Raw genomic sequence first — 24128 nt, forward strand, 5'->3', positions numbered from 1 at the left:
TGTCTTCTGATAGTAAAAAGAAACAAGTTAATTTGAAAAAGGGAAGAGAGAAAAAAAAAAATAATGAATAAATAAAAATAATAATAATATGTAAATAGAGGTAGTGTGACTATGAATTAATTTTATATTTATTAAAAATTTATAAAAGAATGTCCTGCAGCAGTCTGGGCTTCAGTCATCGGGTTGAGGTTGGGTTTCCCAGGTAGTAGGTCACTGCTCCGTTAACTGTCGCCAACTGGGAGTGGAACTTCATGAACCGTTTTTTTATATAATCCTCTATTGACTCAACTTGTAATTCTACCATGTTAAATATCATAAGTATAGAATTGTGAACAGCCCTATTTAACATCATGTTAAATGGTAAATGCTTAAGATCTTCTAGCGGATTTTCTCAGCAACTTCTTTAGTAATCTTTCCTTCCAAAACTTCATGTTATTTTTTACTTCTAAGTTTTGATTAAAGTAATTTATTGCAACATGCCTAAAGTGAAAAGTAGAAGTGTAAAAGTTTGGCTACTGATTGTCTTTTTTAAAAATTCCAAATCGCAAGACAAAAGAAAAAAACACAAACTACGAGCAAGTAACCTAACACGACAACAAATAAAACAGTGACAAGCTCAGCTGATCTGTTTCGTGACGTCATTCTCCATTTAACAAACCTAGTAACAGACTCTCAGTCATGTTACATGTTATCGTTTTAACATGGTAAAAGAAGGAAATATTTCTCCATTTAACACGCTTTTAAGTTTAAGTTTTTCCATTTAACACGCTTTAACATCTTAAACTAAAGATCATGAATACCCCTACGGAATAGAGGTATGTAGAGAACGGTTGATGGTATCGGCATCGAACCTCCGGGTTCGCTAAGCCCTCATTATTTTTTATTTCTTATATTTTATAGATACGCTCCAATCTCCTCTAAAATGCTAACTCGATAATTTAGTGATTATTCTCAATTCTTACGAATAATGATGTTGAAATAAAACAAATTCCTGTTAACTTAATAGCGAATGGCCAATAGATCTGTTCGTACTAGAACGGATTCAGTGTCAGATTCCTCCATGTGAACTTTTTCATCAAGTTGGTTGAAAATATGGATATTGAAATTCTTATCTCATTAATAGAAGCAGGGCCTCTGCTGAATGGTAGAACTTTTCACGCCATTAGTAACAGAAATTCATTTAGAAAAATCGATTACTTTTCTGCTTTTAAAAAAATGATATAAAATAAAAACGTTAGAGAGTAACTATAGTCCAATTATTTTTTTCTCTTTCATTGAATTCAAACTTATTCTATCCATGTAAATGACCCTGACCCATTGTTGTCTTAAAGAGACAATTGTTTATAATAACCAAGAATGGTTATTATAAAATCACTCAGACCATCCCGAGACACTGAAAATAACAGTTTAGTCACCTGAGCTGATATTTAATCGAATTAGGGGCGATGATCCATGGATTCTCCCAATAGTCTTTGAACTTAGATCTAATATTGCTAAGGTTTGGTCTCTGCTTTTGTGTGAGACTGTCTTCCTTCCATTTCACCTCAAAGCTTCATCTTCTCCACGAGTGAATTATCGATATTTTTCCATCTTTCAATTTCATTTTGAGAATTTAAGGTTGACATATTAAAATAAATTAAATGAAAAATATTTATAAAGTTGTAGCTTGTAATAAAAATCTCTTTACCAATACATAGACATTTACTGTAAAGTAGGTTATGAGATGTTAGTGACTTAAAATATGCTAAACATGGCTGTTTAGGTGAATTTTTGTCGTAAAAGGTTATAAGGCCGTGGTTTTGCAACTTCAAAGTCTCCTATCTGAGTAGTTTTTCGAATAAAATCTGTCAAGTTATAGCAAATTAAATTTAATATTTTTGTCAATTTTTTAAATCGTCCGTTTTTCAGAGAATGGAGGTTGAAGTTCCAAATTCCATAGGTTTTTGTCACCATGTTGAAATGAGTCCAAAAATCTAAAATATTTTATACATTTTTTTTTTTTGTTTTAACGAAAAACTACTCCATCCTGCCATAGTTTCTACTTTCTTTAGTTGTTAATTAATTTTTTTTATATTTAGCAATTAAAGAAAGTTAAGTAACTCCAGTCGCTCGAGATTACTCCGAACAGACTATACAATTAAATCACTATGAAATATTTGATTGCCCAAAAAACGAAATGATAAGCCTAATGTTACTTATTTATTTTAATGATTGAATGATGCAACTTATTAATCCTATATTGTTTTTCAGGTGCTCTCAGGCGCAGCTCACTCGAGAAGAGACGACTTAGCCTCGGCGGAGGTGTGACTGGGCACCGAGGGTCCGAGCCCTCCTTGGACCCCAACCATGCCGCTATCCTCTTCAGGGACTCCAGGGGGGTGAGTACAAAACAAACGAATTTCTTCATGATATTATTGTAAATAATATGGTTTTAGGTGAAATCGTTCAACTATTGATCAATGTTTTTCATTACGTCAAATATTACAGAAAAAGTTAGAATACAACGGGGTAGTTCATCAACTTTATATAGATTCCAAAAAAAGGCTTACGATTCTATTGACCGTCAGAAGCTGTAAAATATTTTGATTGAACAGGAAATACCAAAAAAGTATTTGTAGTCGTATATCTAGTATAGATGAGTATGACCGAAATGTTCATAAATTATAAGGTACGAACCATTATGAGACGTTCTTGGTTCGGTCAGGTTTAAAACAACACGATTCTTAATCTAGCACTAGAATAGGTTATTAGAAATGTTATGTGTACCGAAAAGGGTTTTACTTTGGGTGGTAAAATACCGGTGTTTGAGTATGCTGATGGCATTGGGTGAGGACAAGGAAACTATAGGACTAAATACAACTTCATTGTTAAACTCTAGTAAGGTACTAGGTCTCGAAATAAATAAAGATAAAACAAAATATACGGTTAGTAGTAGGTACGCGAGCAATGCGGTGATATATATGAGGAAAATAAAGGTTATGCTTGTTATTTTCCAATTTCTATATTGCTTTGTCGTCTGTCCAAAAACTTAAAAACTAGAATTTACAAAACTATTATCCTTCCCACTGTTCTTTACGGATGCGAAACGTGGCCTCTTACACTAAGGGAAGAACTGCACCTTTAGGTTTTCGAAAATAAAGTATTATGTAACAAATTCTGATCGAAAAAGTATGATTAAGCTAGAGAATTTAGAAAGCTACAAAATGCTGAATTAAGGCAAACTGCACCCTGTATATATAATTCAGGTTATAGCATTGCGGCGTTTAAGGTTATGGGACTTTAGAGAACGAACGGATCCCAAAAATTAAAATAAACTCTGAACCGATGAATAAACGTCCGAAGGGTTGACCGAAACGTAGATGGTAGGATTGTATTGATTTGGTAGATTCAGGGTTGGAGGGGCCTCACTACACAGTATGTAGAGAACGATTTAGTGGTATTGGCATCGAACCTTCGGTTTCGCTAAGCCATATATATCAATAAGTGAAAGTGAAAACTTAAATTGTTTTCTATTCTCGTTAATCCGAGGTGGTAATCCTAAAATCGGATTCAGTATTAAAAAACATTTGAAGAATCGTTGAGAAAAATTTTCTCTTCTTTTTCTGAAAAAAAAAAATGTATTTGAATTTTCAATATCCGGAATAAGTTATGATAGATGTTTCGTAAATTACCGGAAAATAAAATATTTACATTTTTTATTAAATAAAACCAAAAATTGTATCCAATTCTGTCTCAACACTTTATTTCTCACTAGTTCAACGTTTCGGCCATTCCAGCCATCTTCAAGGACATCTTCAATACAAAACTCCTCCTCACATTAATTCACAATTTTTATTGCAGGCTATTCTGCCCAGGTCATTTTCTTCATTTTAATTTCAAACCTATTTATTTAAATTTTAAAAGCATTAGCTTTTATTTTTCTCTATAAAATTATCAACAATATAAAATACACCACCATATAACAAACTATTTATTTTATATGAGATAAATTTCCTAGTTACTAGTTAAAAAATTGAAGAAAAAAAAAAACTATAATTAATAACTGAAACATGTGAATTTTCGTCCATAACTTTTTTTTGAATGGTTATTTTATCTTTCTTTTGTTTCAATTATAGTTGAGAGGAAAGTTAGAGCCAATCAGTGTAGGAAATATAAATAAATACTTGAGGCTATTCTTTAAGACTCCTAAAAAATATTATCGGAAAGTTCCTTTCAAAACACAATTTGATAAACTTATCAGGAACCTATTAAATGACCCTTATGACCCCTGCAGTTGCACTTAAAAGCGCAAGATAGTATATAAATTGATCCTATGTTATTAAAAAGATTTAAAAGATTAATTTTTTGTGTTTCAGTTACCTGTGGCAGACCCTTTCCTAGAAAAAGTCAGCATCTCAGATCTTGGTAAGTAGCACTTTGATACTTATTCTTTAACATAACCAGTTCAACTCATTTTATGGCTTTATAGTAGAAGGGGACCTATTGATAATTATTTATATACACAAACTACTTACGCCTCCAGGTTTTGTGTAGATTGGTGAGCTCATGAAGTTATTACATTTTTATAATTTTTGACAAAAAAAATATATATAGAGACCAGGAAAGGCAAAAATTATGAACAATAATTTTATTTTTTGCATAAGAAAATTGATATTTTTGAGCAGGGGCGCACCGAGGGTCAAAACTAGGGAGAGGGCAAGCTATAGTCAATCAGGTTGTGATATTTCAGCACGGAAAAGGCGAAGAAAATCAAAATTTAAAGAAAATTATATATAATTATAGCAGTACTTTATTAGTTATTACAATTAGAATTTGCTTATGAAAAAAATATATGATTTTTATTAAATTAATTTTTTTCACTTCTTGAGCAGCTGCCCCCTCCTCCCCGCTGATTATGTCCGAGGGTGCTTAAAGACTACTTAATTGCTCATTAATTCGCTGAGTATATTCAAGTCATTTGAGCAGTTTTGGAGAAAATCGAAAAAATATGAAAAATTTATTCTATAAAGTGGCAAATTCCTGTGGCATATAATTAGATAAAATAAATGATATCCACTGAATAAAATTATCATTCTTTTACATAAGATCAACAATTCTGGAGTAAATTAACATTTAAATTATTTAGATTATTTAACTATGTATTTGTGAAATTCACAAGAAGATATCTAGAAGCTATATACATAACAAAAAACATACAAAACACAATAAACTATAAAACTGACACTAAACACTTAAACACAAATTACGCAGATATTATAAATAGACTTAAAATTAAAACATAAAAAGCAGATAAAATAAACAGGTTTATGTGAAAAATAAAAAATCACTAAGTTTATAATAAATACAAAACAGGGAGGTAACCAAACAGCACACTGGACATGAGATAAGGTCCAAAGAGATAGTAAGAAATGTAGAATGATGGCTGTGCCAGAGAGAAGTGAAGATGCACAAATGGTGGACATGATTTCCCGTATGAAATCATGAGGTGATTTTTATTGTATAAAATAAAATATATAAGGATGAAGATTGGTGTTATATAGATTTTATTATTGTTATAGGTTTTTATAGTGCATGAATATGGGACAGTGGTCCCGAAACGTTGTACAATTGTCATGAATAAATAAATAATAATTTATTTGAAATGATGGAAGTGATTAACCTCAAAAAATTTTAAAAGAATTAACTATGTATTTGTGAAAATCACAAGATAAATTTTTCAATATTTTACCAATCATGTAAACAATAATTTTTATTGAAATGTTATTTCAAATTCCATTTTATTGATTATTTGTTTTTTGTTTTTTCCAGAAGAAGATGAGAGCCAAATCTTTGTTAAGTTTTTCAAGTTCCATAAATGTTACGGATTAATTCCCACAAGTGCCAAACTTGTTGTTTTTGACACTCAACTTCTAGTCAAGAAAGCTTTTTTCGCTCTCCTGCATAATGGTATGTATTATATTCTTGTCAGTAAATAAACATCCTTTAAAAATTTAATTTTTAATTTAGTTTAAAACTTAAAAAAGTTTTTTAAAAAAAAAGGTGTATTAATTATTACTTTTGAAGAAAAAAAGTAACTAATTTCATTAAAATGTGTCATGTTTAGATTTTATTAATAAATTAAATAACTTATAATGATATGTATTAATGATTACCTGTGAGTGGGCAGCTCATGGGTAATTCACACTAACTCAAGGATCCGGGTCCGATCCTGGCTGCGGCAGATAATTATTTTCTCTTTCACTGTAGCGGTTAGTCAACCCTGTTTAGTGGGTTCCTGAGCCCTCCTGGGTTCAACCTAGCCTCATTAAGTGGATACCTAACTCTTTATGGGTTGTAGTAGTACAGATTTTTTTTTTTTTCAAATTATTACCTTCTAAGTAAAAAAACAAAACATTTATATCAAAATATATAACTCTATGCGATAACTTAATATAAAAGAACCAACAATACAATGCAATACATCAACAAACAAGTGAAATATTGACTGGTTAATTGTTACCTGTATTTTAGAAACTTAAGGTTTAGTGTTTGGAACCCCAAAATATATCCCTAGCATATATTATACCACCATGTTAGGTACATTGTTTTTTTATTATTGTTCTATTAAATTGTAGGTGTGAGAGCAGCTCCGTTGTGGGATTCCAGTCAGCACAAATTCGTTGGAATGCTTACAATTACTGATTTCATTAAAATTCTCCATATGTACTACAGATCAGGAACCATGTCATTAGAGCAGATGGAGGAACATAAACTTGATACTTGGAGAGGTGAGGTTATATTATTTATTTGAAGTAGATTAATTTTTTTTAATTTCAGTGCCCAGCTGATTATGAATAAAATTATCTAGATCTTGCCAACTGAATAAAAGAGCCAAATGGTATGTTTTACCAGCCTCGTAACACTGTTGGAGGAAAGGGAGACCGAAAACAATGTTAAACTTATGATGGCAATTATATAATTCAATAACGTTTATTCAAGTTTTATTCTAAATACAGTCTAAAGTCTAAACACAGAATACAGTCTAAAGACAAAACCTTCTGGTAAACATAATGTTTTCTCCTCGAGGCCATCTTCTTTTCAGACGCCTCGGAGGATTTTGCGGAATAAAAGAGGAAGCAAGATTAGAAACTAATGGGTTTGAGTGTTTAGGGAGTTTGTAATGGAAGGAATGATATCTGGTTCGGGCTAGATCGGTTACAAATGGAACATTAAGGTCTTTGTGGGTGATTTTATTTTTGACAAATTAGGGAGCATTTAGTATTTTACGAAGGATTTTGGATTGTAAGGATTGGATACAAGAGGAATTCGAAGGTTTAGTGGAGCCCCAGAGCTTAACCCTGTATGTCCAGATAGGCCTTATAATTGTCATGTAAATCAGTCTTTTGTAATGAATTGGAAGTTTGGACCATTTGTCTAGTAAGTGCTGTAATAGTCGAAATCGACGTGCAGTTTCCTGTCTTTTCAGTCTTGTGTGAGGATTCCAGGTTAGTCGTTTGTCCAGATGTAGTCCAAGGTAGCGGATTTGTTCAAGAGGGGTAAGGACAACATTATTGAAGTATACTGTAGGGCAGGGCAGTCAGTAGGTTTATGGGGTAGGGTAAAGGTAATTTGATGGGATTTGTTGGAATTTATTTTAATCCTCCAATTATGACACCATTCTTCGAGGGCTGTGATATGGGATTGAAGAGTTTGGGATCCAATTAAAGGGTTATTGTTAACAGCGAGCACACATGTGTCATCAGCATACATGGTGAGGATAGTGTTAGGATTGGTTGGGATGTCTGCTGTATAGATTGTGTAGAGGATGGGACCGGAGATACTACCCTGAGGAACACCAGCGGACTGAAAGAAGAGGGATGAATAGGAACCATTGTGGTTTACTTTAAATAATCTGTCAGTGAGAAAGGAACGAATAGTGAGAAAGTAAGTAGGAGGAAGGAATTTACGGAGTTTGTAAAGTAGTCCCGGGTGCCAGACTCGATCAAAAGCCTGTTCTACATCGAAAAAGACTCCTACGCAGTACATTCCACACTCTAAAGAAGACTAGACAATGTCCACTACATGATGACATTGCTGGATAGTGGAATGAGAGGTTCGAAATCCAAATTGGTGATCTAGTATTATATGACTGGAATCAAGGATGGGGTATGAGCGTTTCAAAATGAGTTTTTCGAGGATTTTGCCCAAGATTGATAATAGAGAGATAGGATGGTAGGAGGATGGGTATTCTGCTGGCTTATGGGGTTATATATGTAGGTGAGGAATAGGATGGCTTTTCTAGGAAGAAGTTTTAGGATATGGAATGTTATCAGGTCATATCCAGGAGCTTTGCGGTTAGGTAATCTTTGAATGATACTGGATATTTCTGATGGATGAAATGCTTTAGGTGGAAGGGTCATTTGGAGTGGAATATTTAGTTCTGGTTCAATACATTCAAGATGAATTGGGTTAAGGATATCAGGATGCGGAATAAATGTTTTAGAAACGTGTCCAAATAATTAAAATATTAAAAAAAAAAAAAAAATTAAATATATAAGAAAAAAATGTTGATGATTTTTTGTGTTTGAAAAAACTGTCTTCCTATCTTATTTATACCTTATATTAAGTAATTATTTTTTTTCATATATAGAAAGCCTTATATTTTTGTCTTTTTTTTATTTATTTAAAAATATTTTCAGCACTCCTGAAGGATTCACCTGACCTGGTCTCGATAGATCCTGATGCTTCGTTATATGATGCCATTAGGGTCTTAATCCAGAACAGAATACATCGGCTTCCAGTCATCGATCCTGAAACTGGAAATGTTCTTTACATCCTTACCCACAAGCGAATTCTCAGGTTCTTGTTCCTTTATGTAAGTTATTAAAAGTTAGTAACTGTTTTGTTTATTTATATGTTTCCATACCTTTCGTAATGTTTATTACTCACTAAAAAAGCAAGAGTAAAGCCTTCCGAATATTAACCATTTGACTGATCTATTTTGGTCAATGTAGACTTTACTTAATTTGCTGTAGAATCTCCTATGCAGAGACTTTTTTTTTCCATTCTGGTAGTCGTTCTTTGGCACATTTGTAAATTCCTTGGTTTATTATTATTAAATACAAAGACCATTATCAAATTTAGAATATTTTAAATATAATTAATTTTAAGCTGTTGTTTATTTTTCCAGATGAATGATTTGCCAAGGCCCAGTTATTTGGATAAAAGTTTATCAGAAGTTGGCATTGGCACTTATGATTGCATAGAGACTGCATTCGAAGATACAACGATCATCTCAGCGCTCGATAAGTTTTTAGATCGCCGAGTTTCGGCTCTGCCTGTTGTTGATTCAGAGGGGAAACTAGTTGATATATTCGCCAAGTTTGATGTGATTGTAAGTGTAATATTGTAATATTGATCATAACAAGATTTTAATTGAATTTATCTTGTATGTTAGATTATAATAACATATAAAAGGAGAAAATAAAAATATCTGGTCTGTTGTAAGTATTATATAGATAATTGGAGACTGGGTTTTCATGCAATTGCATCTTTTGTCCCCTAGCTTAAAATTCTGTAAAACTTCAACAGAAATTCAAACGATGGAAAAGATATTCAAATTCAAATTCAAAAGATATCACTAATTTTATTTTATTATGAATTAGCATAAAATTATACGTTTTAAGATTTTTCCACAATTATGCACATTTTATTCTTTTGGTGCTAAATTTTGATTTTTGTCGCATAACATTTAATGCTTGAACTAGATTTCTCATACTATACAGATATAGGTACTATATATGCCAATATTCATTCATTTTAATATTTTTTTCCTTTATTAATTTTTGACAAATTTTAAGTAAAGCAATGTACTGACTTACATATGAAGAGACGGATTCAATATAAAAAAAGAGAAAAAACCTAAGTAAACACAAATGAACAATGTTTTTAGGGAAGTATTCACCAGTGGTTTCGTGTAACTATGAATAAGCTTGTTATAGAGAACTTCAGTATTTTGGTTTTTAACTATAATTTCCTAGTGAGATATTCAATTGCTTTTTTTATAATATTGTATTATATTACCTATTATATTTTAAATACAAATCAATTGGTTTACTAAATATGACTATAGCTATACAGTTTTATTTAAACTTTTTCTACATTGACTTATTACTTGTTAGTTTTGTCAATGATACATAAATTCATAATCGAAAAGCTAAGTGGAAGAAGATGCTATGTGAACATTTTAGGAAAATTAAAAATGGGAGTTTCGCTTGGAAGAATATTTTTAAATACCATTACTTCATAGTACCTAGCATATTTTTTTAAAACTTAAAAGTGTGGTTGAAAAATTTAATTTGAGCCTTTATAGAAATATAAAATCATCCATTTATTATATTTCAAATAAAATAATAAATTTGATTGCAGTATTTAGCTGTTTATATACATTTTGAGTTTTTACTGCACGATTCTGCACATTTTGGGTTTTGTACTCGTATGTTTTTTAGTTTTTTACTTCAGAAAAATCCAGTCTCTGGATTCAATAAGTCTTTATCTGTACATTCTAAAATATATTCAAACACATTTACAATGAAATTGAAAATAATTATAAAGCATTTCAAATATTATTTCTTTGAAAATAAATAATAGAAACAGATATTTTATTTACTTTTTTGTACTTAAATCTCAAGCACAAACAAGCCAAACTATCTTGTAACATTGAGCCATAATTTTATCTTAAAGATTTTAATTAATAATTTTATATAGTTTAGTTTATTTATTGTAATAGCCTAAGTTGAATTATATATTCAATATATTAATATTATAAACATTATTATATAATGATAACATTTGTCACAGAATTTGGCCGCAGAAAAAACCTACGACAAGTTGGATATGCCCCTGAAGAAAGCTAATGAAAACAGAAATGACTGGTTTGAAGGTGTACACAAATGCAGTATGGATGACACCTTGTACAGTATTATCGAACGCCTCGTTAGGGCTGAGGTGAGGACCTCTTTATTAATTAGTGACATGGAAGTTGACATTAGTTATATTTATATTGCAGTAAATGGGTTATTATACAGAAATCATCTATTTTAACCTACATTTTGCTCAAAAAACTTTGGAGGGAGCCGATTTGTTAAGACAATTATAAGTAAGGAATCATCCAAGTATAGCTTAAATTATCCTAGCCAATTCGTTGATAGGTCTTCTTTTGTTAATGGTATAGTAATTACATTCTAAGAATTTATATTTGTCACTTATTGATTTAACTCTGATAAAGTCCTACAAAATGGGCTTGGGAAATTATGTAACTGGGATCTGATGTAAACTTTCTGAAAGTTACCAAAACATGACCAATAAACCAATTGGCGAGTCTGATTTAATTACATATTCTAGAGACATTTTTGTGTCCATAGTGACAATAAAATTATCAAGAGATGTAATTTATACCTATAGACAAAATATATAGATTAAAATGAATTTATAAGATGAAAAGGAAGAATATTATGGAAAATTTAGACTTGTTATTGAATATTCTAGCTTTGTGTTACTAATTAGGTATAATTTTTTTTATATATATATATATATATATAGAATGATTAGATAGGTTTTTTAGAAATAGTGGTAAGTAAGTAAAATTAGAAAGGTTTTAAAAATGATAGTATACAGTCTGAGCTTACTAATAATTTACACTTTAAATGTCTAGTTATTTTAAATTGAATTATTATAGGTTTTAAAATGCATTTAGTGAATCAACAATTTTATTAAATCCATTTAAAAGTATTTTAAGGGGCTCAATGATATTTTAAATATCTTTACATGTTTTGTTTTTCTTAAATAGTTTTTAATTCAAGGTCACTGTTAAAAGGTTATCTAATGCAGACTTGATCCAGCAGTTAACTTTGAGATTGTATATATTTTTAATTGTAAACATGTAAAGCCATGTCAACATGTTTGCCATTTTCCGCAAATCCCTTACACCTACAAATGCTTGGTAAATAAATAAAAAAATAAGCGTTGATATCCACTTGCTTGTGTTTCAGAGAGCCAAACATGGCAGACATCGAACATGTGTTTTCTATTAGCTCCAATTTAAACTATTTTCATAATATAAAAGAAAACAAAATGAAGAGATACAAAGTGAGAAATGATACTAGATAATCTTCATTAACTTTACTATGCACAACTTTTATTCTAGTATTTTAATAAGATACTTATTAATTTAATTACCCAGATATATAATGTTTCTATAAATGTATATTTGTACAAAAATAAACTGTTGAAGTTATTTGACAAGATTTGAACAAAGTATTTACATCCAATTGACAGAATTTCAAATTCACGATCTTAAACTATAGTTAATTATTTATTAAATATTGTTGAAAAAGTCCTTTAATTTATTAAAATATGGAGAGCACAAATATTTATCTGTTGGCAGTTCTAAAACAACACTAACAGAGCACAAACGTGTGGATGCAGCACAAGTTTGTCCAAACGGCCTTTGATTTGTGTCCAAAAACCAACACCTGGCAGGTCTATCGCAAATTAGGGCCAACTTAAACCAGCTAATCCAAATAATCCATCGATAATTTTCTATAGTTTATGAAACTTCAAGCAGGACCTTAAAACTTTTGGAAACTATTATATATTCAAAATGTTGAAATTTAATAAGTTCCTCTCAACTGAAAATAAATAAAAAATATTCAAGTCAAAAACTGTCTTTCATCATTAAGTATACACATGATAATAAGTAAAATTGTAGAAATGCATAAATATTCCGATTTTCGAGAGAGTGCAAGTCAGTTTTCTGCCTGCTACTGGACCAAGAACACCATGTACCAATGTAATTACATATTTTGTGAAAAGGATAACTTTTAATGATAGTGAATGTAGTGGAATTATGTCAGCATATGTTTGGTTTGATGAAGACAAGTGAAGTTTTAATTGGAAAAAAGCTTTTAGAGCCGTTTAAGTACAGACAGCAACCATAACTCACCAAGAACAATAGTCTTTGTACATCACGAATATGACTTTCATTAGAATTTATTTTATATTATGAAACAAATTTATAAAACACACACCACTTTGCTTGAATAGTTGCACATCTAACCAAAAAAAAGTTTTGGTCTTATTTTAAATGGATGTGTTACAAAGATCCATAGGGGCAGGTTTCTTTTTTTTCACCTGGTGGGTTACCGAGTTGTCAAACAGTACTCACAATCTATGGTACAATCTATTGAATACATCAAATACAAAATAAAATAATTTTGTTTTTTTGCCAAAATACCAAAAAAGCAAAGCCAGTGTGTGTGTGTGTGTGTGTGTGTGTGTGTGTGTGTGATATTTTTACTATCTGAAGTTTGAGCTACTTATTAAGTTACACACGTTTTTATTTAAGCTAGATTGATTAATTCTTGAAACTTCTTTGTTATTTAAGTTAAATATATTTACATTTTATGTTTAGAGTGCTACCAATCGGTAGTTTTTAGTGTGTGTGGTAATGTGTATCACACCATTATGATCTTACTTTAAATTGACTTGATTGATTTTATATACAGTTGTAAATGTCAGTAAATAACATTTTATGTTATACATTTTTGTTTGTATAAGTATTTTTATTGATTTTAAAATTTCATTATCTCTCAAATACCATTAATAAAAAGAAACATATATACAGTGTGATAATATTTTTTATAATTTAATTAATTAATGAGGATAAATTAACTAAAATCTCTCTTTTTTTTTTATTTTTAGGTTCATCGGCTTGTAGTGACTGATGATGAAGATAAAGTAATTGGAATCCTTTCCCTTTCAGACCTCCTACAATATTTAGTCTTGAGGCCTTGCGGTAATAAACCCCTAAATCATAATTTTTTAAGCAGATCTTTAATAATTATTAAATAAATAGAATAGATGTTTACTCTGCACTTTTTTCATTAATTGATAAGTCCATTATTGTTTATGTAATATGTATTAGTTAATTATCTATGGTAATGTGATATAATAGGTATTTCATATAGTGAAAAATATCAAATATATGCCAAAAAATATAAATAAAAAAGTATATAAGAAATACATATAAGATATATGAAGATAAAATGTAAAAAATACTTTGAACAAAGGACACTAAATCTTTAATATTCCTTCCCATAACCTTAAGTTCAATTTCAAGTTTCCATTGAATATTATAAAGTGTATATTAATGTTTATACAAACTTTCCTTTCCATTTACATACTGTTTCCTTAAATTAATTTACACTTTATAAAATTTTATGGAAACTGAATGTAAACGGTATAGAAACATTAGGTATAGTGTGTATCATCTTAATTAGGGTTACTTTGTTCCATTTTGTAAAAGTTTTATAATCACCAAATGTGACGTGCTTCTATTAAACATTAAAGTTGTTTGTAATTTTTCTCCAAGACCATTGATTGATTAAATTTTTGGGCAAGCTTTCCTATTTTGTTGAACTTATATTCTGGATACAAGAGACAATTTTTGTGATTTACGTCTTGGCTGCTAGGGTGTGCCAGGTCATACTTAGCATTATGAACAGAAAGTTCATGTTGTAAAAGTGAAATAGTCCACAAGTCTCTAAGATTATCAACTAAATGTAGTTTTTAAAAAAATTTCAAAACGTGGTATAAAAAAAAAATTTACACAGAAAGTTGTTGCAATATCACCCGGAAAAATTGGAATAATGCAATTTGTATAAGTTTATTTTCATTCTGCCCTATTAAAAACTAATTCATTGCATACATTATAATAAATAATCTTTAAAAGTTTTAAAATTGCTATTAAATGGGTTGGGCCATCATTTTAATTTGGCAAATAACCATAATCTTCTTTTGGTAATTTTGTACAGGATCTATGTTCGTTGATATGGTACATAGACATCAGGAATGTCTCTATTGTTAAATAGAATTTCAGTTGATTTACTTGCTATAATTAAAATATTTGTTGTCATTTATATTAAATTATCACTAAATCTAATTTACAAACATTAATTGTACCATATTTTAAAGTAATGTGAGATTTCGGAGAGAAGAAATCAAAATCATTGTTGACACACACCTCCAAGCAGTAAGTCCCAATCCTGTCACCAACTGGCTATTTCTTCAAATCAGATCTGTTATCAAGTCTGTCAAGTTATCAGATCTGTTATCAAGTCTGTCAAGTTATCAGATCTATTATCAAGTCTGTCAAGTTATCAAATCTGTTATCAAGTCTGTCAAGTTATCAAATCTGTTATCAAGTCTGTCAAGTTATCAGATCTGTTATCAAGTCTGTCAAGTTATCAGATCTGTTATCAACCTCAGGAGATCTGTTTGCTCAAGAAATATTTCTTCAAGTCTTCTTGGCCTTCTAGAAATTATATAATAATATAAACTTTTTTTATTAAATTAACAATATTTTCTTCCACTTGTATTAATAATTCAACACAATAATGAGATTATGTAACACAAAAGTTCTCGAATTTTTAAATATCTAAAATTTCATTGGCTTTGTTTTTAGGAGATGACATTGGCTTAGGAAGTCGGTGTGAGAGTCCTTTATCGCAACTTCAGTCTGAAGAGACCATTTTGGAAGGTGAGGAAGAAGAATGTGATTCACTTGAGCCACTGGCTACTCCTACAAGTTTTACTAGAGAAGTCACAGTATCTGGGGGAGAATAGATTCGATACTGAACATGAATGGAGAAGAGGAGAATTGGAATTATCTAGAGATTGTACAATTGATCGATGTCAAGAGACAACTTTTACATTTGAAGGACCATTTTCCCATGCAAACATCATTAGCAGAAGTAAATAGTTTTAATAAAGAATTATGTAATATAGATTTAATGAGATTAATTTGGAGAGTTGTCTCTTCGACACTGGTCAAAAATAAAGAATATAAATTTAATTTGTATCTGCGGCTCTGTGTAAATTTAATAAAAACTACAAGAGAACTAAACTGAGATGAAAGCTGGAGTGATTAAGAGAAAGTAAAAACATGTTCTAGAAATAAATTGAAGGATTTGTCATTATTTAATTTCTTATGAGCATATGACTTAGTTAGCCCCATATCACTTAATACTCTCAAATGAAAAAAAAAAGTAGTGAAACTAAAGACAGTTGGCCTAAATAAAAGGTTGATATTTGCAGAAAAATTAGCTTATAGCACATTTACTATGTGAGGCTATTACATTTAACACTTTCCCTGCCTCGTTAAACTGTTATTTAGGATTTAGAATGATAATGTAAGGCTATAAGTCTTCACTTACTTAAGACAGATCTCCAACTAGTTACCACATAATACAGAGTGTTACCGTGGAATGTACGGTTCTTAATTTATGAAACTCAGTCGGTAATATTTTATATATTTGTTTTTCTTTCTTTTTTTTTTTAAATAACAGAATATTGTTTTAAAATCTTTGTACTTATAATCAGTCATTTTATGATTATGTGTATTTAACATAAAAAAAAAATGTAAATATTATAAATTCATTTATAGTTTTATCCGCTGTAGAACAAAAATGATCATGATTTACTTTCAATTGTTTAAAAACATGAAGAGAAAAATAATTAAACCAAAATACAAGTACACATTCATTATTCACAACTTGCAATTATGTGATATCATAAAATTTGGTAGAAAACATGTTAACATCTCTAAATGACAATACTGCTTTCTTATAGCTTATAAATATAAATTGTTCTTATTAAGAGAAACCATTCAAAAAGTATTGTCAATAAAATATATATTTACACCAACAAATAAATAGATGATGATATAGTAATACAAAAAGTGTATATATATGTATCTGTAAAATATAAATAATAATGTTATTTTTAGTTTATATTATTTAAAATTCTGAAATGAGCTTAGTTATGCTTGAAACTTGCTACGTTAATTTGTAAAAAAAAAAAAATTGAAAGACATGTGATATTTTTTATCACTGATTGTTTTGTATATATTAGCGTACTTAATTTTTCTGTTCCTTATCTTTGTGAGATGGCCGAACATAGATATGGAATTTTGGTTTTCAATACTTTTATGTGAATAAAATAATATAGAAAAGAGAATGTTTTTTTTTCCCCCTTTATTGTAAACTAATACAACAAAGAAGAATCTTTAATTTCAAAATCTTAACTTCCATTCAAAATAAAAATATGTTTTGGAGTAATAACCAGATTTTAACCAATCTTCATTGTTTCTTCATTTCTGTGAAATAAGAACCTATGAGTAGAAAAATGATGAATGAAAAGCCTAATTCAATCCTCTAATTAGTCTTGGTATCATAAATAAAAGAATTCTTTAACTACAACTAATCTTGGTGGTCCGAACTGATTCCTGCAAGGGGGGGGGTGTTCGGATTAGAGAAAGTATTAGGAAAAATGGTGCTAAAAAATTCAACAATAATAATTAATGTACATAAATATTTTTATTTAATTAATTTTTTTTTTATAAATTTTGTTGGAAATTTGACTTGATTTATAAAAATTAATATTTTTTAAACACAACTACTCTTACTAAAATTAACAGAATTGATTATATGTATGTATAGTTGACCGTAAAAATTGATATATAGGGAGATGGTCAGGGTTGCGGTCAATAGTGAAACCAAAATAGTTGTAAACTATTTTTGTTTCACTATTGACCGCAACCCTGACCATCTCCCTATATAACAGAATTGATGTTTGTGTCACTAACTTTAGAAAAAAAAATGTTGAAATTTGGTTTCATGGGATGAAAAATCAACTTATTATGAGTAACATCTCCTGAAAGATAACAAGGTATGATTAAATTTTGAGTTAGTTTGAAAATGAAATGGGATCATATCACCCCCAGAGGAATTATTTTGTCATAATCTAATTCAAATAAAAATATAATTTATATGACTATTTTACTATCAAATTTCTTTCCTAATTCTCTTATTCACACTTATATCATATTTTCACAACCAAAATTGCTCATCTTTATTTATTTTGTAATTTATAAATTTTAAAAATATCATGTTCTTATGATGCATATATCATTATTAAAACCTAACTCCCTTAATCATTTATTAATATAATTTATTCTAAATGGTTTTCAATTTATCATTACCAAACTAATTCAATATAAAGCAATTAAATCAGAATCAAATTCATCTATTATAGGAAATTTCAATTTCAACAAGTTCTCATGAAATGTCTTCATAAAACATCGCAAATGTCTTCATAAAACACATTAAAAGCCCAACTCAATGGCTGTATGTAAATGGTTAATTTTTCATAACAAAACTAATTTACAACTCACAACTTAAATCATAATTTAATTCTTAATTATTTAAGGTTTCTAATTGATCTTATATAACAATGAAAGACACATTGATAAAAAGGTGAAATTATTTTATCATAGCTAAAGTCAAACAATAATATATTTCAAATAATAATATTTAATTGTTATTTTACTATTTCATATTTTATCTTCAGTTTATTAACTTTGCTTCTTAATTAAGAAGCATGTTAATGCTTGATAAGCATATGCTTATTAACTCTTATTAATAAGAGCATGAAGGAATGAACAATCTATCAAGCAAAATAAATACTAATTTAAAATGCACAGGAATAAGTATGACTGAAAAATTATGCATAGTTTTAACTCCGATCAATTAAACAAAAAAAATACATAAAATGAAAATTTAGAATGTTAACATAATAGTTCAACTAACTGTCTAAAGATAGCAGCATAAAACAAGAAATGTAGAAAATAATAGTTTTAAATAGCGCCGTTAGGGGCCAGGACCATGCAGACAGCCGTTTCCTAAGTCCAAATATAGCTTAAAAATATTTTTAATAATGGTTCGACTAGCTGCATAAAGATAGCAGCACAAATCAAGAAAGAAATGAAGAATAGCTCCATTACCCACCGCAAGAGGCCAGCACCATCCAAACAGCCATTTCCGAAGTCTAGCAAGAAAATTTTCATTTTGTATTAGGATATTAGGAACTCAAAGGAGCTCAACTGATCGAATCAGATAGTTAAAACATGTGTTGGAACAAAATTACTGTTCCAACACAATTATAACGTTAGACGGACTTGTTGAGCTCTTGTGAGTTCCTAATATCCTAATACAAAATGAAAATTTTCCTGCTAGACTTCGGAAAGGGTTGTTTGGATGGTGCTGGCCTCTTGCGGCGGTTATCGGAGCTGCAATTACCTACCTTTCTTGATTGGTGCTGTTATCTGTATTCAACTAGGCGAACTATTATTAAAAAATATTTGTAGTTATATTGGGACTTGGGAAAGGGCTGTTTGGATGGTACTAATAGGAACTATTATTTTCTGCATTTCTTGATTTATGCTGCTGTTTTTGGGTGGTTACTTAAACTATTATTTTAACATTCTAAATTGAAAGATCAGTTAGAAACATCAAATAATTAAGAATTTAATTATGATTTAGGTAGTGAGTTGTAAATTCTAATGAAAAATTACCATTTTGCATGGATTAAGCGAGTTAGGTTTTAAGGAGGGGTTTAACACATTTTATGAAGAGATATGCATTCACAAGAACTTGTTGAAATTGAAATTTCCTACAATAGATGAATTTGTTTCTGACAGTTATATTGTGAATTAGTTTTGATATAAAAAATTGAAAACCATATAAATTAAGGGAGTTTCAAGGAAATTAATTTTTTAATTATTTATATTTCTTCAGAAACTCAGGAACACCTCTATTTCCCAATTTTATGAAGATTTGAAGTTGCTATTACCCTTCCTACCATTGTATTTCCTTGTATCCTGCCTCTACCAAGTTGCAAATTGCATCCATCATGTATCACATATCTTCTTATATTCCAATATCCTGTTTGAACCTCTGTTAAGTAACTTTAAATTATTATTCCTCTTTTTGTTACAAATTATATTTTTACCTAGTCACAATAATTTAAATTACGAATATGTATAACTAAAAGTAGTAAGTACATCAGCTTAATAAGGACTGTCATCTTCAAAAAGGTAGAATGAATTATTATTTACTGATTTCTTTTCGATTGTAAATCACTTGCTCTAGTAAATGCTACTAAAAAAAAAAAATCAAAACAAAACTCGATATGAGGAAAATGCTATCCCCCTTGGAAAGTTAGGATTTGACAGTTATGTGGTCTCACATTTTTGCCAACAATATTTAATTCGTTGATGAAAGCAACCTTACCAATAATTATAGTGTATGTAATACTTTGAATGATTCTGCCATGTATAAAGCATTTTTATTGATTTTTTGTAAGCTATTGCATTCTATATTTGAAAGATTTGTTATTTATATAAATTTGGTTTTGGCTTTTGACATAAAAAAAAAAACATGGATGAAGGTTTGTATACAATCCTTCGCAACAGTTTCATAATATTACTTTATTTTAAATAATGATTTTTATAAGTATAAAAGATTCTGCATAGACCAGACAACAATTTTTTTAGGTGTTTCAATGAAGTTTACAATTTCTTAGTGTTTGGTAGGAGTTGTGGTCATACGTAAATGTTTCCTTGCTATCTCTTGTCTAAACATCGCTCCAATAGACACCATTATACACAAACAGCATGAAGGCAACAGGAATGTATCTTTAACTAGTTTCCCATCCTCATCCACTACTAACATTCTCCCATTCTCCGATAAATGTACTTCTGTTGGCACACAATATTGTAGTCGTTGGAAAACAAGTCATTAAAGAAGCAGCTTTATTCAGGTACATCACAAGTTTTCCTAAAATGAAAATATTAGGCTTCTATTAATACAAAACAAGATTTTAAAAAACAATTAAATTAAATGTAAACTGAAGTATAATTTTTTTTTTTTGTTTAAGGATTTTATATTTTAAGAATTCAGATCATACTGAATTATTAAAATATAAAATAATTTTTTCCCAAAATCAAAATAATTTTTTTTTTTTTGTGGAAAGTTCTAATTCTTTAAAAACTGACTTTAAGTATTCACAGCAGGACATACATTTCCTCTTTTTATTTAAAAAAAACAAAAGAGAGTCTATAGTGCAATCCTTCATAATTAAAAAAAAAATTGTAGTAGTATGGATTAAGTAAATGAACGAAATGTATTTTGGCCTGAAGCTTCTTATTTAATGTATCAATTTTGGACAAATAATTTAATAAAATGTGAATAATATGGATGTCATCTTTTCAGTATTTTTTTAAGTATTGGTTTCATGATATGAAACATATTTTGAATTTTAGATATTACTCAATAATCATTGTAATACTTTTTGCCTATGTCACAGTGTTCAGACACTCCCTACCCTAATTATGAAATACTCACCAATATACACTCACAAACAAAAATTTTGTAGTGAAAGATGACTAAGACCATTTTTAGGAAGCAGAAAACTTCTCATCACTAAGGATATTTCTTTCGTTCTCCTTTGTACCCTCCTATGACCTTTTTTAGTTGTTCCAAGATAGGAAAGCAAAAGAAAAGTGTATGAGTATTTTTATTGGTGGTCACTTCCGAGAACTCAACAAAATCAATGCAGATGAGGCTTATGTTTCGTATTTTACATAATTTTGTAGTATTTCATAACCATTTTAAATTTTTTTTGGGGGGGAGGTTTAAAGCTTCTATTGGGTCTACAGATGAAAAATGGTTGACTTGTCACTTCCTAGCCTCACTAAAAATTCTAAGGAGTCTAGGGACAAATAATGTAAAGAAAAACTGGAGAAGTTTGTAGGGGGGTGCGGTCAGCAAAGAACAACATAAATAAACAAAACCATATTTATTTATTTATTCATGATTATGACCTCTACTAGTTTTGTTCAGTAGAATTCTCATTTGATAATTCAAGACACTGATGTCTGTGAAATGAACAAGGAAGCCATTATTAAACTTCGTCGTTACCCTAAAATGTTTATGAAAAATTATAAGAATGGTATTTCCATCTCTCACCCAAATTGAAGTGAAAGAACAGTTGGTGTAACTGGTCTCTACTTTTGTAGTTTGGTATTTTTCTTGAAGTCAGAAAAGATTTTCCTCAATTAATTCAGTTCACTTGTATCAAGTAAAACAGTAATAAAAGCTTCTGTTACTTCCTTTAGATCCTGATTAAACATAGGATAACGTAATTATCAAGAAGCATTGCCTGAAGGCAATAAAAATAAATAATAACACATGTGACTTAACAGCACCAAATTTGGAAACCAAACCAAACATTATACATATATTGATTTTAATTCGTTTACATAATTTCAATTTTTAATTGAATAACTTTTTCTAAAGCTTTAAATTATCCACATAAAAAAAAACTAAAATGCTTGTCGAAAAAGTTGTACTATACCTCAGGAATAATTCCTAGTTGAGGTAGTGCCCAATTCATTTTTTAACGAAGGTTTGGGAATCATTGGGAGGGATAAATTCCGCCACTTCTCGAGTACTTTTGGGTTATCAGTACACTCTCCAGTTTAGTAATAGTGGTTTGCCGCCTTTTTAGAGGACCTAAAGTAAATATTCGTCGATTATAGTATATTTTCTCAAGAACAGACAACTTCATTAAAGTTTAAATTAACCGAAAAATAGAAAATAAAACGCAACAAACATAATTAAATATATATCTGAAAATATTAAATAATGCGAGACCTGAAAGTGAAATTACATTTTGACAACTCTATTATAAATAACTCTTTGAGAATTCAGGACTCACATTTAGTAAACTAAATTGTTAATCATATTCAAATTTTTGGGGTATACAGTTTTACATTAGAAGTGGATGTAAAGTACGATTTTGAGTATGATTAAAGTATTTTACAATTAGTTTCACCTTTTTTTTGGAATTGACATCGTATATCCTTGTATATTCAGAGTTATAGACTGGACTTTGTCAGTCGCAGCCCACTAGAGAATAAGCTGGGTCTTTGAGGCTGCCATTCTCAGCTTCTCCAGAAATCTTCCTTCAAGGCTGGCGTTGTATTCAGCTTCTACCTGCAATCCTAGTCTGTTGTTCAAAGATATCCTTATCATTACGTTAGTCATGGCGAGAAACCACTCGTCAATGGCCAGCTTCCACAGAGTAGGGCTAAAGACAGAACCTGTGAGCAACCTCTTTCCAAAGTATTCTGCTTTGAAGAAACTACCTCCAACCTTTATTAACTGGTCCTAGAAGCTTCTGGAATGTAGCTTCTCACTAAGGCTTACAAGTAACAAGTTGCTTCATACTTCTGAAGGTTATGAAATACGCTCGGACATCGCAGCCTAATAAAGGTGGAAGCTATGTCAAACATAAGAAGCATAACACGAATCTTCTAGAGCCCCAAGTGGCCGAGAGTGTTAAGCTTCGTTTACGGCAGCGAAGGCGGTTCAAATCCGATAACCTGCAGTGGGGCCACTTTGTCCTCCTATATGAGGTAACCCAAGTATTCTTTGCAGACTCTTCCTGAATGAATTTGTAGTGATCCTGCTACAATCCTGCTACAACTATCTGTTAGTCACCGCCCAAGCTGTCGCTTGACCGTTGCAGGCCTCCGTGACGCGATCTAAATGCCGCGACGTGAACCACTACAATCATCAGGCAAACGTTGTATATTATTGATATATGTACTAGTTTTTGTAAATACTTTAATTATACAAATGTAATAACCATGACATATGTTGTAATATTCATAAATGTATTATAAGAATCAATAAAGATTTCAGTCTGATCAACTAAAAACTAATGTATTTTATGTCTCCGGCTCTAAGACACCACAAAGAACAAATTTGACTAATCATAGTGTGCAAATCCCCTTCTGGGATCCACCTCCATAGGAAGCAATGAGTGATAATATACATTAGTGCATCAGTACATTCCAGCATTATCTTTTGGAAATGTATATTATCTTTTCATTTCACTCTATCTTCTCAGGATCTCTCCTCCTCCCAGCACCCTCTGTCCTTTCGTCAAGACCTACAACATATAACTGAAGGACGGGCTACCCTTTCGACCGTAAGTGGGTAACTTATAGAGGGAATCCGTTCATGCAAGGGCCTACCGCCTAAGCAAATACTTACGGAGTGAAGTTTCTATCCTTCGAGGATTTGTGGTGAATATTGAAGGTTGTAGGTAAATTGTTGAGATGGCCAAGGCCCTTTATGAACCATAACTTTGAAAGAATTAGTTTTATTCAAGGGATGTATAAA

At 30.2% G+C, this 24128-nt stretch overlaps 1 protein-coding gene and 1 long non-coding RNA gene across 10 annotated transcripts in view; one reads left to right on the top strand and one right to left on the bottom strand.

Moving 5' to 3' along the window:
• SNF4Agamma (SNF4/AMP-activated protein kinase gamma subunit) overlaps positions 1-16374 on the top strand; it is a 503643-nt gene extending 487269 nt beyond the window's left edge. For 8 of the 9 annotated variants that reach the window (XM_067046460.1, XM_067046457.1, XM_067046459.1 and 5 more), the window contains 9 exons: positions 2251-2378; positions 4356-4404; positions 5809-5946; positions 6615-6767; positions 8679-8854; positions 9170-9373; positions 10840-10986; positions 13741-13834; positions 15503-16374. In XM_067046460.1, the coding sequence (XP_066902561.1) occupies positions 2251-2378; positions 4356-4404; positions 5809-5946; positions 6615-6767; positions 8679-8854; positions 9170-9373; positions 10840-10986; positions 13741-13834; positions 15503-15663 (1250 nt within the window). In that variant the 3' untranslated portion in view covers positions 15664-16374. The remainder of the gene's footprint in view (positions 1-2250; positions 2379-4355; positions 4405-5808; positions 5947-6614; positions 6768-8678; positions 8855-9169; positions 9374-10839; positions 10987-13740; positions 13835-15502) is intronic. The other variant, XM_067046458.1, reaches the window with a different exon arrangement.
• Positions 16375-20409: 4035 nt separating this feature from the next.
• LOC106683978 (uncharacterized) lies at positions 20410-23566 on the bottom strand. Its single transcript, XR_001343629.2, has 3 exons — positions 22774-23566; positions 22294-22451; positions 20410-20714 (listed from the first exon to the last, which is right to left on the bottom strand). It is a non-coding gene; the product is annotated as an uncharacterized lncRNA (long non-coding RNA).
• Positions 23567-24128: the final 562 nt, after the last annotated feature.

The sequence above is a fragment of the Halyomorpha halys genome, unplaced genomic scaffold, assembly GCF_000696795.3.
Source record: "Halyomorpha halys isolate HHAL.00 unplaced genomic scaffold, Hhal_1.1 Scaffold533.1, whole genome shotgun sequence".
NCBI lineage: Eukaryota > Metazoa > Arthropoda > Insecta > Hemiptera > Pentatomidae > Halyomorpha > Halyomorpha halys.